This window comes from Alosa pseudoharengus, unplaced genomic scaffold (assembly GCF_046254945.1).
Source record: "Alosa pseudoharengus isolate Yale_2024_CS ecotype anadromous, Long Island Sound unplaced genomic scaffold, YU_APseudo_1.1 YU_APseudo_1.1_scf_16, whole genome shotgun sequence".
Lineage (NCBI taxonomy): Eukaryota > Metazoa > Chordata > Actinopteri > Clupeiformes > Clupeidae > Alosa > Alosa pseudoharengus.
Genome location: NW_027468630.1, coordinates 34186091 through 34206990, shown reverse-complemented (window position 1 = coordinate 34206990; position 20900 = coordinate 34186091). Strand labels below are relative to the sequence as shown.

At 42.8% G+C, this 20900-nt stretch overlaps 1 protein-coding gene across 8 annotated transcripts in view; it reads right to left on the bottom strand.

The window, feature by feature from the left end:
• nfat5b (nuclear factor of activated T cells 5b) overlaps positions 1 to 20900 on the bottom strand; it is a 43674-nt gene that overhangs the window by 8707 nt on the left and 14067 nt on the right. For 2 of the 8 annotated variants that reach the window (XM_076287843.1, XM_076287844.1), the window contains exons 2-7: positions 13766 to 13891; positions 4483 to 5131; positions 2838 to 3027; positions 1824 to 2014; positions 1235 to 1407; positions 81 to 215 (exon numbers count right to left, since the gene is read on the bottom strand). In XM_076287843.1, the coding sequence (XP_076143958.1) occupies positions 81 to 215; positions 1235 to 1407; positions 1824 to 2014; positions 2838 to 3027; positions 4483 to 5131; positions 13766 to 13891 (1464 nt within the window). The other 6 variants (XM_076287848.1, XM_076287847.1, XM_076287846.1 and 3 more) reach the window with 6 other exon arrangements.

The window sequence follows — 20900 nt, the reverse complement described above, 5'->3', positions numbered from 1 at the left end:
AATTTCTGATGCTTCTTTTCAGAGTTCACCTCGTCTTGGGCTTGGAATCTTGGACTATGCATCTGTGTAGAATGACATACCTCCTATGTTCTCCTGAAACATGACTTTGGTGCCCTTGAGAAAGTTCTTCCCGATGATGAAGACTTCCTCTCCACCATTTACAGAGCAGCTGTGGAGACTCTTCTTCAAAATCTCCGGCAAACCAGCAGGCTGGGCTGTCATCACAAACAAAGAGTTGACACAGTGGACACAGAGATGTACGTACACCAGGAATGATAACTGTAATGGTAATGGCAAAAACATATTCTCAAATTAAGCTTTGGGGCCACCAAATATAGCCATATATTAATTACCACAGTCAGTCAGACAAGTCTGCTACAAGGAATACACAAGTAAGTGCTTGTCTTTTGTCTGGAATTTCAATCAGGGATTTTGAAAAGGACAATTCAGCAAAGGGTATGAAATCTGGAAGCTTCTCTCCTTTTCATTGCACAATTATATTGTGGTGAGTCAAAGAAGAACTCTAGAACACACTTTTCTCACGTCTCAGTAACAGAGAGGCTGATTTAAAAGGGACCGCAAGCTTTCATTGGCTGCTCATAACTCTGCCTCACTGGAGGGGGTAGGTGTGGGGGTGGATAACGTTCTGACCACAGGTGCCCCTACTCAGATTGCACTCCCAATCCATATAAACAAAGGGAACCCTCGCCTCTCTCCTGTTTCAAGCACAGACCTCTGAGATACTGTAAACCACAAAAAAGACAGGCTTTCTTCAGCCCATCAGCCATCCAGTTTTTACTGTTGAGTGCCCTCACCACACCCCATAAGGCCCAAGACTACAGTACATCTTAAACTTTATGGATCCCCTCTATCGCAGAAACATAGACAAAGACAGCTGAAGGATGGCTATAAAGGCAAAGACAACAGAAAGATAAATAAAAATAATGTATACTATACTATAAGTAGGAACCGCAATTGTACATAGCAAGTGGAAAACTTCTAATTTACAGTGACAACCTAAGTGCCATTTTGAAAATCCAACAGCAGGCTCAGAGCAAAAAAAATCTAATTCCCTGTGTCGCTTCCCCTCCCGCTGTCCAGCACTCATGATATAAATGAGCATTATCCCTCTGCCTTAATCCCCCCTCTCCTATGCGGTGACAGGCGAGCCAGCTGGGTTCCTAGAAGACTGCTGCTGGCAGGCGAAGGCTATGAATAACCCAGGGTCACTCACTGCACAGGATGGGCGAGGAGGGTGTCTGTAACGTGAGCACCGAGCCGTCCGCCCGTGTGATGTTCACCCGAAACACCAGCCTGGCCCGGGTGCTCTTCTTCTTGGAGCCGGCCACCCCGATGCGAGCCTCCACGTCTGCATTGCGCAGTTTCAGGATCCCGACACAGTCCACCCTGTAGAGATAGCAGTCTGTGAGTGGAGGACTACGAAGAGCCTCTATTGGGTGCTGTGTTTTAATCATTGTTAAGTGGACTTTTAACACACACACACACAATACTAATTTTAGGTTCTGGGTTTGAGCTTCTTAGCGCATTCTCTCTCCAGAGGTTTAAGCACTGTTTGATGGCTCTTAAACCATACGTTTGTCATTGCCTAGGCTTCCATCAATATGTATTATATGGTTCTAATATAATTTACAAAAACATAATTTATCATTGTTGATGCCTTTCTTCCAATAAACTGTATGGGAGCCCTATAAATTGAGGACATACAAATGGAGTTAAATTAGACTAAAAAAAAAACCATCTCATTTTGTGACAATTTTTTCTACCTATTGTGTGAAATGCAAATATACATTACTGTGACATACGCCAAAGTCATGTTGTTGCTTGGCTCAAGGGATACTTCAATGACGGTGGTGCCCTCAATGTCGACTTCCCTGCAAGCTGTGGTGTTACGGCCAGTTACCCGACAAGCCTGGTAAAACCCGTGGGGCTTGACTCTTCCCACATCATTACCCACAAACACCTGCAGAACCACTGGATCATTCAGACCTTCCAGCTGAGAAGAAAACAGAGTAAGATGGCATTTTAAGCTATATGAATACCGATGTATTTGCATAATCCCTTTTAGTCTTTTCACTCTTAAATGGGCTATGGGACAGAGCTAAAGAAAACATAATTAGAAACATAGCTATGTCCTTAGTCTGTCACTTTCTGGAATTTCATTATCTGGTGGATTGCTCTTATGGTAAAATGTGGTAATACTGTTGAAATGAAGTGTTACAAATATCTTTCCCCATTCATTTGTGTTTTCACACCAGAGCTTCCTTTTAAAGTGGTTTGTTTTTAGGCTAAAACAGAAATGGTTTTGAAATGTGACAAGAAGTATCGGGCCCATCTGTAACTGGAGCCAGGCATGCAGTACGGTTTAGCGATAAAATCATAGATGTTGATAGAGAAAACAATAGGGTTTCTCCTTATTTTATCAGGTTGAGAGATCTCAAACAGGCTCATTGAAATATGAACTTTTTTTACATGTGGAAGAAAGAGGACTGCTGTATGAGTTCAGTTGCATCAAGTTTTAAAACAAGTCTGAACTGGGCCCAAAGCCACCTCTGACAGTTTTCTCAGTGAGACACTGTTGTGCAATACCCATGGCTGATTTAATGGCAGCTTTTCAAATAAGACAAGATAAGTGTAGAACTGACTGACATATAACAGTATTATATATGTGCACATTATGTCCATGTGTGTATGGTGTATGTAGGTGTGTGTATGGTGTATGGTGTAGGTACAGGTGTGTGTGTATATGTGTGTGTGTGTGTGTCGTGTGTTTTTGATTTGGACAGGATCATATGTGTGTGTTTAGTAATTTACCACACCTTGACAGTGGGGAAACCCTGTTGGGTGCGGTCTTTGACGGACCCTCGGCTGCCTTCAGTAAGGTAGCGGGCTCTGTGCTGCGTCTCCGGCTGCACAAGGATCTTCAGCTCCTTGCCCTCGCTCTTCTGAGGGAACTGCCCACAGAGAATGCCTCCTTTTGGACCAGGCCCCTGTGGTCCGTCTGTGGAACTGAAATGGAGAATTCTACTGATCAGGTTCTCTCCAAAGCTGTAGCTGTAGAATAGATGCAAAACCACTGTTGAAGTCAATGACAAAAACTGCTCCGTTACAGCACCCCGTTTCCTGTCCGAAAGCAGGTAAAATACCCATAATTCCCACTGGGATATCGGGCAAAGGAGAGAAAAAAAGTGCTGTTTGTGTAACTGCTTTCACAATGACATCATATTAGTCACATGTAAATCTTCTTCATCTTCAGCGTAAGATATGACAGGATTTCAGGTCAGTTTTTCATAGCAATCAGCCAACTAATTACATGCGAAAGTGTGTATGTGACAGAGAGATACAGTCAGTCAGTATACCCAGTGAGTAGGAAGCAGTCTCGCTCCAAGCCTGGCCTAGGGGAGAGGGATCTGTGTGTGTGTGACTCCAGAACTATGTGAAGCTTGTGTTCATTTATCTAAGGAAGGGAAGGACGGGCCCCACTTCTGGCAACACACTTCCTCTGAGTGGGAAAGGCCTTGGCAGGACTTGGAGCTCATCCATTACGAGAGTTACAGCCAGGCTGGGCCCCCAACCCCCCACCTACACCCCCAAGGCCCCCACACACCACACACACTTATGCGGAGACATTAACATTAACTTTGGGAGGGAGACGGATCAGGTCCATCTACTGCAATTTAAAAAGTATGCTTGGGCTGCATTCAACAGAGCAAACACACAGAAGGAGTGAAAGGTCCTGCTCAGACACGCTACTACTACTCAGATATATTTAAAATATATATTATTCTGTTGCCCTTACTGATCAAATGCTCCCATTATTATATGATCTATAATACGATATACGGTGCCTACTAAACTTCTCCAAACTGACTTGTTGTTATAGTGATTTAATAACCAAATAAGTTGCCTCCAGATTCACATGTACCTAGCCCCACCCTGCCTTGGATCTCTGTGTTAATTTATAAACAAGGAGAAACTCTCTACAGTGTCAGGTTTCCTGTTCAAACATGTTAGCTGCCTTTCACTAGCCACAGTTCAGTGGATCAGTTTATGCATTTGAAAGCTCAACAAATTAAACACCCACAGGGGTTCAGAGCTTTTACCAAACTATATACTGCAGCAGTGCAGAATCATTCCAAGTAAGTTTCAGCAATATGAAACTAAATGAAAAAAGATATAGGCTTCTTCATAGCCTACAGTAGTTCTACCAGGCCTGGAGAGACTCTGGACAGAGCTGTTTTACTGAACATGATGAGAGGTTCATTATGTTACAGAGCCAACTATAGACTAGCTGAAGCAACATCAGCTTCATCTGGTTAAAGGGGCTAATGTGTATTATTCTGTAGGATTTGAATTGTCTTGAACACACTATATTTGCACACTCTCATTGGCTTGCTTTGTATTTGATATAGAGCCACTTGACATCGTACTACAAGACAGACTGTCCAGAAATGGGACCCTTACCTTCCTTTGGTGCCGGCCATGCTGTCCGGGCCCAGCTGGGAGAGTACAAAGTGTGGTGCTTTGGCACTGTCGGCATCAAACATGTCCATGCTGGTCTCCTGCTGTGAGATGGGCTTTGGTCCGGGCCTCTGGCGTGGTGTGCGCTTGCGGGCCTTGCGCGGCACCTCTGTGTTGTCGTTGTAGGAGCTGGAGCTGATGATGCTGAAGTTAGACACAGAGTTATCTGTCCAGATGCTGTTGCTCTGCTCCGAGTCCAGCGACAGCTCGTCCTGACAGGACATGCGGCTGTCATCAAAGAGGTCCTCTGGCGGGGGCGAGATGTTCAACACAGAGCGCTTGGATGGAGTCATCTGGTGATGCGGCTGGGTCTGCTGGGCAGCCATTACTCCTCCTCCACCACCACATCCTCCTCCTCCTCCTCCTCCTTTCTTTCCCATGGACCTGGTGGTGCTGCTGCTTCCACACAGTTTGCCCTCTGCATCCAACAGCTCAGACAACCCCCGACTACTTACTTCTCCTGGAGTGCAGGTGCTGGATGCGGGTGGCCGCACAGTGGCTGAGGTAGAGGAGTGCGTCTTAGAGCTGGAAGAGGTGGGAAAAGCACTGCAGGGACTTCCCATGGTCAGAGGAGAGGAGGTGGATGAAGCATCTGCAGTGTGCACAATTAGACAGTGAATAAAGGCCTCTACACATATGCTGGCTAGCAGTCCCATTCAAGCAGCGAAATGTGAGCAACGACTGCTTTTTTTTAAACAAAAATTTCATCCCAATTATAATTTGATATTTGTTTTTTGTTTTAATGCATCATGGTGTGAGTGTGTGGCTGAGTGTAATGTGTGCAACTTGGAAAAAAAAGTGATAAAGGTTGTTTCATTCATAAAATGTTAAAATGCTAAAAAGAAGGCATAAAGAAAAATTACGGGGAGGAGCAAGCATTAATTTGGGAATGCATATTTGTTAAAATAAGCAAAACTAATATTTGTTAGCCATTGTATATGTTTTTCATTTGTGTTTTAAATGTTTTATAATTGATACGGTAAACTTTTAGGCAGTGTGTAAAATCATTATATGTATATTTACACTAAAAATGTCCAACTATTTCACTTTAAGTAAAATGGTACACTACGAATCTTCATCCCTGTCATGTGTAAGATGATGCATGCCAATTGGTTCTTTTTCTTATAGTGGTTCAAACAATTTGGTGGTTGGGACTGAGCGTAGCCACTTAGAACAGAATAAACCAGCTTCTGACCTATGAAGCAGAGACCTGCAGACCATTTTATATGCAGACACTCCCTGCTTCAGAGGGAACTTCCTGGAATAAAAACGAGACAACGAATGAGCAATAAAAGCTGACCACCATAAAAAATATGTTGAAATAAAGTATTCAGATGATTTTTTTTTTTGTGAAAATGGAACTTTTTTCAAGAGACCTGCTCAACCGTCTTATTGCTTTTTTGTGCCCCAAAACTGTTTCTGCAGTATGATGTGAATACTCAAGCAAAGGCTACATTTTGAAAGCATTCCCATCATCAAGGAATTTGAAATGTCAGGAACACTGAGTAATCATGCAGGTAGGACAAAAATGGGATCATACATGAAAGACAAATACAGACTACATTGTGATTGTAATTAGTTACTTTTTTGGCAAAGAATGATGATTTAGATTATGTTTTTTGATATGATGAGAGTGATCAGAAAGGACAAATTAGTAAGAAGTTATCAGAAGTATCACATTCAGATATCACATATCAAACCTCAGATTCACTTCTGTGCAGTAGAAACAAATTAAGGTTGGTTGCATTGAACCAATATAATCACACAGCTCAGCTACATGACTACATGAACACAGTTGCATGTCTGCAAGTTATGGGATGGGTATTGCATACACTTTTTTCACCTTAGCAGGCAAAGTACATAAAAAGAGTGTATTGCCAGGGAAACAAAATGTTCATCCTCATACGGCAGTACATATGGGCCACATTTCCACTGCAGTTTTATTGAGTACAGGAAAAGTGTAGCTCAAAAGAGCACAAACATACTTATCTGAGTCCACCAACATTTGAATGAATGTTTGGGCAAAGGTATGACAGGACATTTCGACATCAGACAGCAGGGTTTATAATACAACCACCTAAACATATTTCCAGCCAAACTGTCGCTACTCACATCACATCAAGTAATGTTTAACTGCCTTTTATCAGTAAAAGGAAAGAGCAGTAAAAGGATTGTCTGCAGGCCTACATAAGGGCCAGGCATTTGTGATTTTGATATGTACACTACTAATTTCTGTGAGATGACCTGTCTGGATTGTGATTTTGAGTCTTACAGACCGCTTGCTGGAGGTTAAGAGTTAGGTGTCACTGTAATACTGCAGTGTCTTTTAAATAATACACAAGCAAATCAAGGCATTCCTGATGGCTACAAAGAGTTCAAGGTTATCAGGTGGCCCTCCACCTGATCTGGCCAGTGGCAGCTAGAACCAACTTTGTTTTTAGTTTGTTAAACTTTTCAGTTGCGGTAAACAAATCACCAAAGCAACATTAGCCCATCTGAATAATCCACCAGAATGTAATGCTGCAGCTTGTGTGGACTTACTGGTAGAAAGACAGCAGAGATCAGAGAAATGTTCCTGGACCACAAATTTTAAGAGTGAGTGAAATAACTGATGTCGGGGAGAGTATGAAGGAGTGAGTGAGGTCTTGTGGCATCTGGAAGTCTGCGATGCAATTAAGGTATCTACCTGAATCGTGGCAATAAGGCTGGCCTTGTTAGAATATTTGACAGTTGGACATCTACTCATTTGATGTCTTCCAAATAAAATTGGAATAACATTGTCTCAATTGTTCCATTCTTTTTGTGCCAAATTATGGAGTGAATCAGGTTGTGTCAGGTTATACATTTCCATATTTTTATTTAAAAAGATTATAGAAATGATTGGTACAAAGCTTGAGTTGCTGGTAAAATAATTTTACCACACAGCATACCAGCCACTGTGGCTGGAAAACAAAATATTTTCTTCAAAGAATGGAAGAAGGCTATTGAGTCAAATGACAAACAGATCTGACCATCACACAACTAGTCACTGGTTATAAGGCTAGAAACGCCAGAGAGCTCCCAGCAGAGAGTAGAAGGCCAGTCTTTAATTTGCCCAACCACACCAGAACATGTAAAAAATATTCTGGGAAAATGTCACATGAACTGAGACCAAAGGACAGCTCTCTGGTGAGGCAGGTTATGCCAAAGTTCACACAAAACGTGTTCTCATGAAATAATGTCCTCAAAAAGCAAACTTCCTGACAATTTGGTTACGCCTCATAGTCTTTGAGCCGGTATCTGTGAAGGCAGCATTTAAGTCATTTGCCAAAATCATTGGGATAACCGCTTATGCAGAGATCCAAGAAGAGTGAAAAATCACTATAGAACCTGCTTAATTAGTCCTCTTAACATTTAACAACACTGTGCCAAATATTATTTTTTTTAAAAATGTAAAAATGTTTCCGGGTGACAATATTTTTGGTCACGACTGTAACTTGAAATATTCAGCAGACATCAGACACAAGACAGTGGTAAAAACAAGATGCAACGTACAAAAGAAAGCAACACCACACATTTGACCACCGAAGATCAGAATGTCTGATGCAAAAGAATGCTTTCAAACAGTGCAGCTCTTTGCTGGTATCCACATCTCTTCACGTCTAGGAGGACATTTGGAAGCCCATCAACTATAGAGACCCTGTACCTTTAAGATGCTTTAAAACAAATAAAACAGAAAGCAAAAAAGGCTCCCTCACAAGCAAGCAATCCAAATTTGGCCAATTACAATAATTCCAGAGTCGAGCGACATGATCCACACAAAGCAAATACATAGACAACAGAAGAATATGTTAATATAAATGTTCACATAGAAACTGACTAACATAAGGATCGCTCAAACATTCCAACATGACTATGAGAAACTCGTACAAACATACACTCTGACACACACATGCGTCTTAAAGGCACAGTGAATTCATTGAGGGCAGTGAATTATCAACTAAATGTCTCTCAACTAAACCTCAACTACAAGAGCATAAGCCAAACGGTCCATAAGTGGATTGCGGAAACCCACATACCCACTGACGTTGGACACTACTCTTTAAAACAAGGCAAATTTCATGACACTGGAGTTATCAAAAGTGGACAATAAATTAGCTTGTTCCCCTTTCACCCTTAGTATAACCGACACAAGTAAGTTCCATTTTCACACATTGCAGAGAGACCATTAACCAATATTAAATAAATCAAAAGATTTTAAAGCAACAGGTATAACTCTAGACTGAGGAAAATCAAGCATTAGTTAAATGAATGAATTTATCAAAAGTACTTCATAAGTATGTATTTTCTTTATGTTAAGGAGTAAAATGCCAGACAATGTTAAACCATGCAAAAAAGTGCAGCATAAAACACCATTAAGACCAAATGATTGGAACCACAGTGATGGATTTGCAGCTACTTTAAGATGATTATAACAACTCCTCTCGTGTAATATCATGTATTCTACATGAGTTACCCTCCTATTCTTTATTTAACATTCTTAATTTTTAGCAAAAGTCATTCTGAAAAGAAAGCAATTGTGTCATATAGGCATCTTCAACTATGAAATACAAGATCAACTTCGGGATATATAAAAAAGGTATGGATCATAACAGTATTATGCCTAGTGGAACACACTTCATACCAGAGTTTTAATTTTTGTTTTGATATACAACACTAAAGATCAGGCATGTTATGTCATCTGAAGCCTTTGGTTCAGCCTGCCGACATGCTTTAATAAAAAGGGACGTCACCTTTGCCTCCCCAATAGGCTGCCCCAACAGAAACTGAAGCCTCAATTCAATTGATCATCATGCTCACTCATCAGTAGGTCTACCTCTGACATATACTGTAGGTGACAACTAACATGTTAAGAAATTATATATAGTATTTTGAAATAGACTCTGTGTTGTTTATCTGATAACCCTGAGAAATGTAGCACTTTGGTCGTTAATGTTGACCGATCTCTTGCTTAACTGATTCCTCCATACTAACTGAGCACAGGGAGGTGTGGCGCCTCTAACAGAGGGACTATTTATATTGACTTACATCGGCGAAATTTGAGAGCTTTCTTAAATCAGAAACATGAGCAATGTTTTTGTATTAAGACAGCAAATAATGAAATGCATTGGTATTCAATATTCAAACTAGATGTAGTTAACAAAAGACTGATTATTTTGTTGATCTAGTTCCAACAGCATTTGTTGTCATGGGAGAATTCTAACAAATTACTAAATTAAATGTACTACCAGTAAATACCTGTCATACTTGATCAAGCATAGTATTTTAGTACATTGTGCATTTTTTGAAGTTTTGCTTAGTAAAAATGTATTTAAAGCGTTATCTTATCATACTGAAAGTAGCTGCAAAAGAACAGTCCAGTTTCTCCAAGGTACTGAAGACATTCAAATGTCTGAGGTACTTAGTAGGTCCCAGCAGATGGAAGCAATGGGATGGTTGGTCATATGATCTTTGACTGTATCAAGGAGACAAAAACACCAAACAGATCTCACAGAGTCAAGACCAAGGAAAAATCAATCGGCCTCTACATACATCAGAATCACGCTATTTAATATTCTCCTTTGGAAGAGGAGTCAGAATAAAAATTTCCCATGACTCATACAACCGACAAGCCCTTGCCTCCACCTACAGTATGTGACCATGGTAGCAGCCAAAATGCTGCACTCTTGCCCTTGACAACCACACTGTGTTCCAGACGAACAGAATTTGTCACTACAAAAAAAGTAAAAGAGGTACACTAAAAGTGCATTCAGACACAACCTGAAATACATGAAAAACAAAACAAAACAATAGTAAAAAAGTCTAAAAGACAGACAGACCGACCTAGGTGGCACCCTGGTTGAGATTTGATGGGTTAAGTGCCCCTGGGACTAAGTGTCTTCATTACTGACACATTCTCACAAAACCCACTCAGATGCCTGCGGAGCCCAGCTAAAATGCAAGTTAGGTTTATTAATGGAAAAAAACATCCATAGATCCCAAACAAAAAAGTACAACATTATGTGTATTCACACAGCCTTGCAGTCACAAATAAAAACAAGCACATATCCTGGTAAGTGCTCGGACACCACTCTTTGAATGCAAGGCTACTTGAAGCGTAGAGTGTAATAATGTTTTCTGCAAGCACTGGTTTAAAAGACAGCCATGTGTGCCACGCATGCAGTTAGCTTTCTCTGAACTCTCTGATATGTCGCCAAATGAAAACATGGTCAGGTTTCTGAACAGAGGAGTCATAATCATTCATTATAAATGCAACACCTCGGTTTAAATAACCCTTATTATCTCAACCACCCCCCCACCACCACACACACCCCCTTCTATTTTTCAAAACTCTCTGGATGAACTGAAAGGCAAGGAAGAAAGTTGACGTCATACATCAATGATTCAGGCTCAATTTAGACAGACATTCAAACAAGGGAAACAAATAACAGACAATGGCATAAAAAACAACAGTTTAACAAAAAAGGGAGCTTCTTTGAAAGTCAAAGCCATTTAAAAAAACATATTGGGGTATAAATTAGGAGCCATTTAAAACATTTTACATGAAGTCACCCCCAAAGCCTTCCCTGTAGCACTATTTACTTTAGCCATTTCCCAAAGACAGGCAGGGAAGAGAAGAGGGGAGTGCAGGCTCTGAAGGCTGAGTGTTAGTAGCAAGGGGGTGAGGTCAAGAGAGCTCGAAAGGGGGAAGCCGGGTCAAGCTACAGTTCAACACAGGGACTCTAGCAGTGACTGTGTCATGGCAGGCAAAGCTATGAATAGCAGTTTTCAGTAGCAGGCAAGAAGTAGAGGTGGTCGACATGTCAAGTGCATGGTCTCTCTCTCACACTCTCTCTTTTTCTTTTTTGGTCTTTTTGATGCTTAGCATAGGTAGCATAGCATAGCGCTGAGGCAGTGACTGAGGCAGCAGCTTCATGTATGGGCTCCCCCTTACACACCAGTAGGCTGTGTAGGGCATTATGGGAAGGGGCACCAAGGGAAAAAAAGAAGTGGGCGAGCGTAAGACTGGAATAACAACAACAACAACAACAAGTGTGTGAGTAAATAGCCTGAGCGACAGGCTAAATTCATAGGTGTGACTCCAGAGAGAGTAACAACAAAAAAAAGAAAATAAACGGGGGATAGGAGGGGAAGATGCCCCTTCACTTGCCCACTCTCGCCTCCAGTGCCCTTCCCAACACCTAATCTGGGTGCTGATGCGAGTTTGCCCTCTTCAGTGAGCAGCAAACATTTACAGCCACTTTATACAGCAGCTGTCACACCACAAGGCTCACTGAATAAAACAAGCCCTTGATTCAAGGATCTGAGTCATTTTGAATATATATGTATATATATTAAAATAGGATATTGAATTAAAAAAAGAAGAGAAAACAGCCAGAAGATGTAAGGCCAATTTGCAGTGAAACCTACAGTCCCGAATTAAGATTCATTTAAGCTTAGAAATACTTCACCTTCCTCCAGCTACAGCAAGCAAGTCCTGCCTCGTCACAGGGATGCATTGGCTGCAGTTAGGTACTGATGTCCAAAGGCAACAGACTCCTGGTTTATTCAAACTCACCCTAAACCTGGGTACTATGATAAAGGGGCAGAGTAAAAGACACTAAAGTGAATCGCATTTTGAATGTTCAAGTACAAATTTTTGAACTGAAAGGTTGGTGCTGCAGAAATCTTCCTTTTGCCTTTAAAGTCCTCTTTGGCCCGTCAAGAAGAGTTTAAAAAGATTTTAAGTAGCCTAACTGACTGCTGTTTTCCGCCACCATCTTGCATTTTTGTTATTCAACACCAAGTGCTTGATTAAGCTGTAAACAAAATGCTTAATTGGTTGAAAAAAAGCACATGAACAGGAAGTGATGTCCACCTTTCCTCATTTTTGGCATCACGATTCGATGGCAAACAATGATTATTGTGAGCAGTACCGAGATGGTTTTGTACCTGGAAAGTATTGGTTTCAGTCTGGAACAAATATTTCCCTAAACATGTTTAGTGAGACATTTGGAAACATAATAGCCAATTGAAATTTGGGGGAAGTTGCTCTAACTTCCCTTTCTGGATTGAAAGGGTAGCCAATGCTTTGTCTCGTTTTGAAGTTTTAAGATACAAGACGATTCAAGTTTATGTTTTTATCCCCAAACAAACTGTACTTGGGGAGTACTTCAGCAGCCAAGATAAATTGACTTGATTTTTCAAATGGAGCAGAGATGTCTCCTTTCAAGTAATTATTTGACATGTAAAATCTAATGTAGTTTCCTTAGACTCCAACTGCAAGGCACAGTGTACCCAGCAGGGGCGAGACAGTAGGACTTTTAAGCTTATTCTGAAATTGCATGCAGCTACAATGGCATTGATTTAGCTTTATTCTCAATTCTAAAATTTGCAAAAAAGCTATGTTTTTTACACAGTAAACTAAGTTTATAGGATTGCATTAATTTGTGCATGTAGATAATTATGAGAATAACTGTATTTATTAACTGCACATATAACCAGACAGTGCATTCACTCTTAAGCCATTAAGCCTGCTTGTTCAGACTTTGGTAAGGCACACTAACTATAGCTTGGTAATTCCTAGGTCCTATCCACCAAATATAAACAAAGATAGACCTGAGAGAGGTCAGGTCAGCAAGGCTGTTTTGTCATGAGACATTTCACATGTTTCTCCTGGGGAAAACAGAGAGGCTAAAAACACCAATTATTATTGAACACACATAGCCAACACACAAATGTGATGATGTCTTTCTTCCCAAAAAAGTTGGTCTAGAGGGTGTGGCTTATTTCCTGTTTGCCCGAGTGCCCAAAAAGGGAGAGAGGGAACTTAGGCCTCGTAACTCCGGTCTTCAGCACTCCAGGCCTGTTTGAGCGTGTGCGTGTGTGTGTGTGTGTGTGTGTGTGTGTGATATCTGCAATTCTAAATGTCATCTTCTCTCACATTAAGCCCCCAATATCAACCCAAGATGAACCCTGCCTGCTCATAAAGTAAGTCTAGGTTCCCCAGTGCCAACACGTGCATTGCATGCTGCCTAGGCCTGTGTGGCATGGCCTAGGCCATGTCTTGCAGGTAGCCTAAAGAAGCGTGGCCATCAGGCTGACAGGAAGGAACAACCAGTCGCAGCACTGCTCACTGTTACCATGGTGCTCGAGAGGCCCTGTAGAGACACAGGACGGACGGACAGAGGCAGAGGAGACAGGCTACCTGAAGCAAACGCCGCCGAGGGAGGAGGACCGGCCTCTCCGCCACTTTTCTGACTCATCGCCCCGATGTTCGGCTCAGTGGTGGGTGGTAGTTGCAGCTCTTTGGGGAGTAGGTCATACACTGATTCTAAAGAGGAGATAAGGAGAAGGAGGGAAAGTGCATGTGAGAATTTTAAGTCAGTGCAATGCATTTCCTGTTGTAGAATATTTTCTCAGAACTATTTCAGCACATTAGGATTTCTCTTGTACTCCTGATCAAAACTGTTACTACACATATTACACGATTCAGGGTGTCAGCGTCAGTTTGTGTCTGACATGATTCTAGTGAACTGAGGATTGTCTGCTGACATCGGCAAGTTTAGTTCACAGTGTTATGAGGTTGTGAAAAAGTAGTCCAAGCAGTGTCCAGAAAATGAAGTCAGCGAAAAACGTGAAAAAATTATATAAAAATGACTTATTATTAGCCAAAATCTCCAAAAATGTACACAAACTCTACCACGCATGAAACCATAATACCTGAGTGCTAGAAAGAGAGCAGCTCCCCTGTTGCGAGGCAGAGAATCTGTGTTATGCTCTATGTAAGTCTGGATTGATTGATTGCTTTATGAACGCTGAATTTATTTTGTTTTTGGTTTAAAAGTATTTTTTTGTAAATAATAGCCTGTTGGTATTCTTGCAAGTTAATTGCAAGCTTTTTATTATTTAATAAATAGACTGGCACCTTTTGAAACTGGACCTACCTCTCCTGCACATTCTTTTCCACCAACATCTCCAAGCTCACATCCCAACACGTGAGCTGGCCGTGTGGTCTCTCACAGAGATCTTTAGATTCTGTGGTCTTTAGATATGATTTTTTGAATTCACATGGTTAATGCCAGTCAATTGTACATCAAACCTAAAAGGGTCCCAATCAAAATGGCAGCCAGGACCAAATCATATGACTGAGGCAGGGATCACACTGACCAGCGGCAAGCAGCAGGTTTCTTATTGTTCTCTATGGTTCAGCAGCGGAATGGTTGCACCGCTAGAACAAGCTGAGCGTTGAACTTGGTTCAACTTTGAAAGTGCAACACGAGCGTTTAGGCAAACTGTTTGTGTTACTTACGACTGAGATAGAACTTATTATGGTCTGAGCATTGTGTTACGCTTAGCCGCTTTGTTATTTCCATTGTGATCCCCGCCTAAAGCTGTTAGGCCTATGTGTTGTAATGCTAGCACTACTCTAAAGCTGTTAGGCCTATGTGTTGTAATGCTAGCACTACTCTAAAGCTGTTAGGCCTATGTTTTGTAATGCTAGCACTACTCTAAAGCTGTTAGGCCTATGTGTTGTAATGCTAGCACTACTCTAAAGCTGTTAGGCCTATGTTTTGTAATGCTAGCACTACTCTAAAGCTGTTAGGCCTATGTGTTGTAATGCTAGCACTACTCTAAAGCTGTTAGGCCTATGTGTGGTAATGCTAGCACTACTCTAAGCCAGTATACTGTTCATCTTTCTGGTTCTGCTTTTTTCAGGGGGTAATACAGGCAGCCGTTGAAGGTTTATTTCACTACCACCACTTTCCAAACTGTCCCATGGCTGATCTCATTTTGAAAGTTTCAAGTGATATGTGCCAGAAAGCCGATGTTTACATTATGTCTGCTCTGTCCTTTGGGCCATTGTTGTACCAGGGATTTATGATAATCTGTTTTTGTCCAGAGTTATGAATGAATGGATGAGCTCATACCAAAACAGAACTCTCCTTGGGACTGTCTAGGCCAAGGGTGTCCAGCCACCAGACCACGACTATTCCTCTGTTTGGCCGTAGCTTTGGAAAGAGCTCTGTCTGTTTATAAATGGCCGCAAGTGATAAATATCACCTCGCGCTGCATTCCGAGTGCGTGGCCGTCTCCATGATCTACCAGTGGGTTGCCATCACCCACCCACCCAACCAACCACCAAGTGGAGTGCCCAGGGCCAGCGTTTACTGCCCCCTCTGCTCACCAATGGCAGGCTATTTACGGGTACAAGAGCACAATGCCCTCCAGGCATGTTTAGCATGCTGATGAACAGCTTTGAAAACACTCTGGCAGCAGACAAGGTTAGTGGGTAGGGGCCAACAACACCTTCAGTGTGGGGGAGGGGAGGCCCACTGGATCCGGTGGTGGTGGGGGGTATAAAGTTTAGATTATTATTAGGCCAAATAACTCTAAATGGCTAAGACTTGTAATCCAAATAAAAACACTTTTATTGCACAAACCCTGGGTTAACCAATAACTAGAGTTTGACCAGAAAACCCCTTATTAATATTTGTATTGTAAAGTCTGAATCCATGCATCATCATGCTGCATCAGTTTGCAACCAGGGCTTTTGTACCTGTCTGCAAGATAAGTTTCCCTTTGGGATTATAAAGTTTACTGAACTGAACTAAACCTGAAATCTGATACAAGTTCACAGAGAAGGCATCACAAATCAAGACGGCAATGTAGCCCTCTGAGCCCCCTCTGACTACCCGTTTCTGACTCTCTGGTGGCCACACATGCACAGGCATGTTGCAGCCCTGTTGGAAGCGACAAGAGCGCGGTCTCAATCTACAGAGCAATCGTAAAAAGGCACCCATTCTGTCCAGGCTCTGAGAGCATAAGAAGACAAGAACAGGAAAAACTATGCAAACCATCAACATCATGCAGGCCAAGGCAGAGCCTCTGGCACATCTCTCAACAGAATTTATAATCTGTTTGCATGAGCAAGAACAGGTTGTGCTGAGACGCTTTCTCTGAGGCCCTTGGAGCCCCTTGGTTTCCTTCGACATGATGTGGATATTTTGAGAGGTATATATGACAGTAGGCCTATTGCATAAGCACCAACATGGTTAACCTTTCCAGCACTACCCGTGGAAGTTCAGTGCTTCATAGTTGATCTGATTCCATGAATCTTAATACTCCCATTGTTGACTAGTTTAAGGTTACTGAATAAGACACATGGATGACATGCCTGATGTGAATAGTCTCCCAGTTCTGTTCAATCACCACCCGCAAAAAGACACACAGTCCTCCTCACCGTGGCAATAGAGGGCACCTGAAGCCATTGTTTTCTTTTGATTTTTGTTTGGTCACCTACAAAGTGTTTTAAGCCTTTCCAGCAATTGTCCACATCTTGTTTCTGCATCAGCAACCACAGATCTGTTGCTTAGAAGCTAACTCTTCAAACATGAGTGCACAAGAACGTCCCATGCACACACACACACATACACACGCTTGGTTGTGCAGGGCCCTTCCAGTAAACAGATTGCCAACCACACAGACAGAAAATATGTACTCTGCTCTCAGAGCCTCGGTCTCGAATCAGTGGCTGGCCTGTTCAAAGAGTTTCCACTCGTTTTTAAAAGAGTGAAAATTCCTATTCTGCTGCATAGTTTCCTCCTACGCAAACAGAAAACAGTGCTTGCTTTTCACATCGAAAAACAGTTGCTCTTTCACCAAGGGAAAAGAAAAACAAAAAGTCAATGTAATTAACTTGAGGGATAAAACAACCATCCTTTCTATGTCAACAAAAACACAATCTGGCTTTCACCTGGTCCTGGATCCCCTGACACTGACATTGTTGCTGCATAGACTTCCATGTGGTTAGGTCTTCACAGTTTCAATAGAGACGCATTCGCCACGCAGGGAAAACATCTTGCGTTGAATTCCTGCAATGTTCTGTTTTCTTTTCTCTCTAATTCACTTTGGCTTGCCATAAAACTTACCCACAAATATTAAATGAATGAAACAACATGCACCATCCCAAATCATCATAAACCACATCATAACCAATGTCCTGTATTGCAATGAACTTTAACTAAGATCTTCTCATTTCTGAAGCCTAAGCACGTGTGTTGAGCTAACATTTCACTCAAGTCCACACAGTCACACAGAATTGTATGTCCTCTGCCCCCCCCAGAGTCTCCTGTGTGTGTACCGTTCAAAAAAACAAGGGATGTCTGTAGCTTGGTTGAAAACAACCAAGAGAATCAGGAAAAAAGAGAAAGGCACTCACCATGAGAAAGACAGGACTTACTCTCCCATTCATTCACACACATTCCTCCTGCCTGCTCTTACTGGCCCTGACACCTGGGGTGTGGCAATGTTTTTTGGCTGAGGGCCTGTGTGCCCCCCCTCCCTCCACCCCCATCCCTCAAACCCCTCCCATCTCTCTCGCTCTCCCTCTCTGCTCCTTGTTTGCTATGTTAACAGAGCCCTTTTCCTTTGTTAACTAGCTAAACAGGTTGGTGCCATTGTCATGGGGAAGCCCGTCAGGCAGAAATGGAGACACAGAGAAAAAGATAAACAATCCCGAGTCTGAGAGAGACAGACAGACAGACAGACAGACAGACAGATAAACACATACTGCCCGCAGATTGAGCTGGGCATAGCGTAGAAGAGCCCTGTCCATCACAGCAAGGAAGAAAGACACAGTAGAGAAGTACTGACCAAAGACTTGGACAGGGTCTCCCATGGTGCGGCCAGGCGAAAAGGGCTCTCGAGGGGCAGCAGTGTCGGCCGAGGCATACAGTCATTTACAGCTCTTGTGATTTGTTTACGACTCAGTCCACATCGGAGCTGACAAGAACACCATAGCAACACAGGAGAAAAGGGCCCCCCTGTCCATCAGAGCGTTTGCTGAGCTTTAATTAGCCAGAGAGAGAGAGAGAGAGAGAGAGAGAGAGAAAGAGAGAGAGAAAGAAAGAAAGAAAGAAAGAAAGAAAGAAAGAAAGAAAGAAAGAGAGAGAAAAAGAGAGGAGATTAAAAAGACAAGGTTCTATCTGATACTCAATGCAAAGGTCTGCACCATCACTCAGCCCAGTGTGCCCTGTTAACTCAGTGACTCTCAAAACTGATTGCCTCCTGTTCGCTGGTCACGTAGTATGCATCTCCACAGCCACCGACACAGGGGGGCCTACGCTAATATATTGATCCCCTTGAAAATGAGCATGCTCACTGACCTCCCCTGCTGATTGGAATGTATCAGTCACTCGCCATCAAAGGCACAGCGCGTGGCTCCAGGCCAAGAGGATGGACTCGCTACCGCCTCGCGTGGCCCACAACAAAGCTCAGAGGAATGGGTGACACCTCGGTGGAAAGTTCTTGCAGAGTAACAAGAACTGCCCTGCAGAGGCCAGATAGGTGTGAAAGGAGGGCGAATAAAAAATCCATCACTCACTGTCACAGCCTCAGGCCTAACAGCTGCGCTTATGCAGGCCGATAACTTTATTTCACGTCATAATAGGCATCAAGAGCCACCCGCACTGGCCATGAACACGGTGTAGATTTATGATTCATGATGACTTCAATTACACACAGAGCTTTTGTGTTTTCACACCACTGAACTTACCTTGGCCATCATAGCCCAGAGCACCAACATATTTCACACAGCAGCTCTGCAACAGCACTGCTTTTATCAAACAGGTTGGATGCTCTACTCAACTATGGCCTGCACACATTACAAGGATGTAATATAGGTCATGTTAGAAATATGGAGTAGTTTGGTCCCCCAAGGAATTAGACAAGTTCCTTAGGGGTTAATGGGAAACACCTTTCAAACATTGCACTTGGTGCGTTCATCATAAGGAGTAGGGTACATAATTGGCCACTGGCAGAGAAAGAGTATTTTTTTCTACTGTAAATCAATAACTGCATAAGCTTGTTTACCCTGGCTCAGCCTGCTCTTTTGCCATTTAAGCTACTTTAAAACAATCTATGCGCCCAGTGCAGGTTTTAGCTGAACTATACAACTTGAAATAAAAAAAATCAGTAAACTACTTGATGTATATGTCCTCCTAAATCAAAACTGCTCTTTTGACATAAGCTAGTTAAAACACGACTGGGGGGCAGTCGTGGCCTACTGGTTAGGGCTTCGGGCTTGTTCACGGTGTGCTCTGTGTGTTCACTAATTCATGGATGGAATAAATGCAGACCAAATTCTTTGTATACCCAAGTATACTTGGCCGAGAAACCTGATTTTACATTTTACCACCTATGTGCTCAGTGCAGTTTTTCTTTTAGCTGAAAGACTATAACTGATTTGAAACAATCAGTTCTGTAAACTGCCTGATAGATCTGTCCCTAGACACCTTTATCCTACTGTTCCCAGAAACCTTGGGGTGTGTGGGTGGCACATTAGTGCTGCTGGCATCCTAATTCACGTAGCGACATCCAGATGGCTCCGCCATCATGCCACACAGATGCCCACCTGCGACTCGTCTCGTCTGAGTGAGCTCACGGCTGTGCACGCACTCCTCTTGAGCCACGTTCGTCTTCTACAGTACCCTCATCGCTCTGCCAGTCACATGGCTGAACAAATACAGGCCTGAGCATGGTCCATGCTGGGCTATGACATCATGGCCAGCCATGGGTGACGCTGCTACCGGATGCTACCGGGGTGAGACGACTGAGCAGTGTTCACTCGATGAAAAGCAGCGTGCCTATCAGTGATGTGGAACGTGTTCAGATAATGGCATCACATATACCTGCAACAACCCCACCCCCACCTCTACCCCACCCCCAACACTGCTGGCACAGTTTCAGCATGACCACAGCTTAATGATCTGGAGGTTTAGGATCGATCACTGAGGCTGGCAGAGCTGGACATCCCAGCCTCAGAAAGTAAAATTCCAACCCTTCACTAAACCAGCTGTTCCAAATCAACACAATTCTTCAGCCAGGTGGATTGGCTACTTAGTGATATCCCCTGTGACAGGGCACAGGCAGAAGGAATAGCAGGACTTTTACTTTTTAAAACTGACTAACAGTCACTGTGGAGGACACTTCACTGGCTCCAGCCAATCTTGAGGCCATTCAGTCAGGCAGTGAGTGGTGAAGTGCCTGCTTAGGTGTGTCTCAGGTTTTCCACAACACAGCTGTGTGCGGTTCCATCTGACACAATTCGCCCCGGCTCTCGACTCGGATGCGAGGACAAGGAGGAGGAGGAGGAGGAGGAGGAGAAGGCGATCTGCCTGTGTCACCTGAGAGCTCTGCCCGCCTGCCAATCTCAGCGTTGCTAAATGTTTAATGAAGAGACAGGGCGTGGAATTAAATGGCTGCCTGCGGACATCCATTCTCGGGTCAGCCATCACACAGCAAGGAGTAAAGATTTAACAAACAGCTTGAGAGAAAAAGCA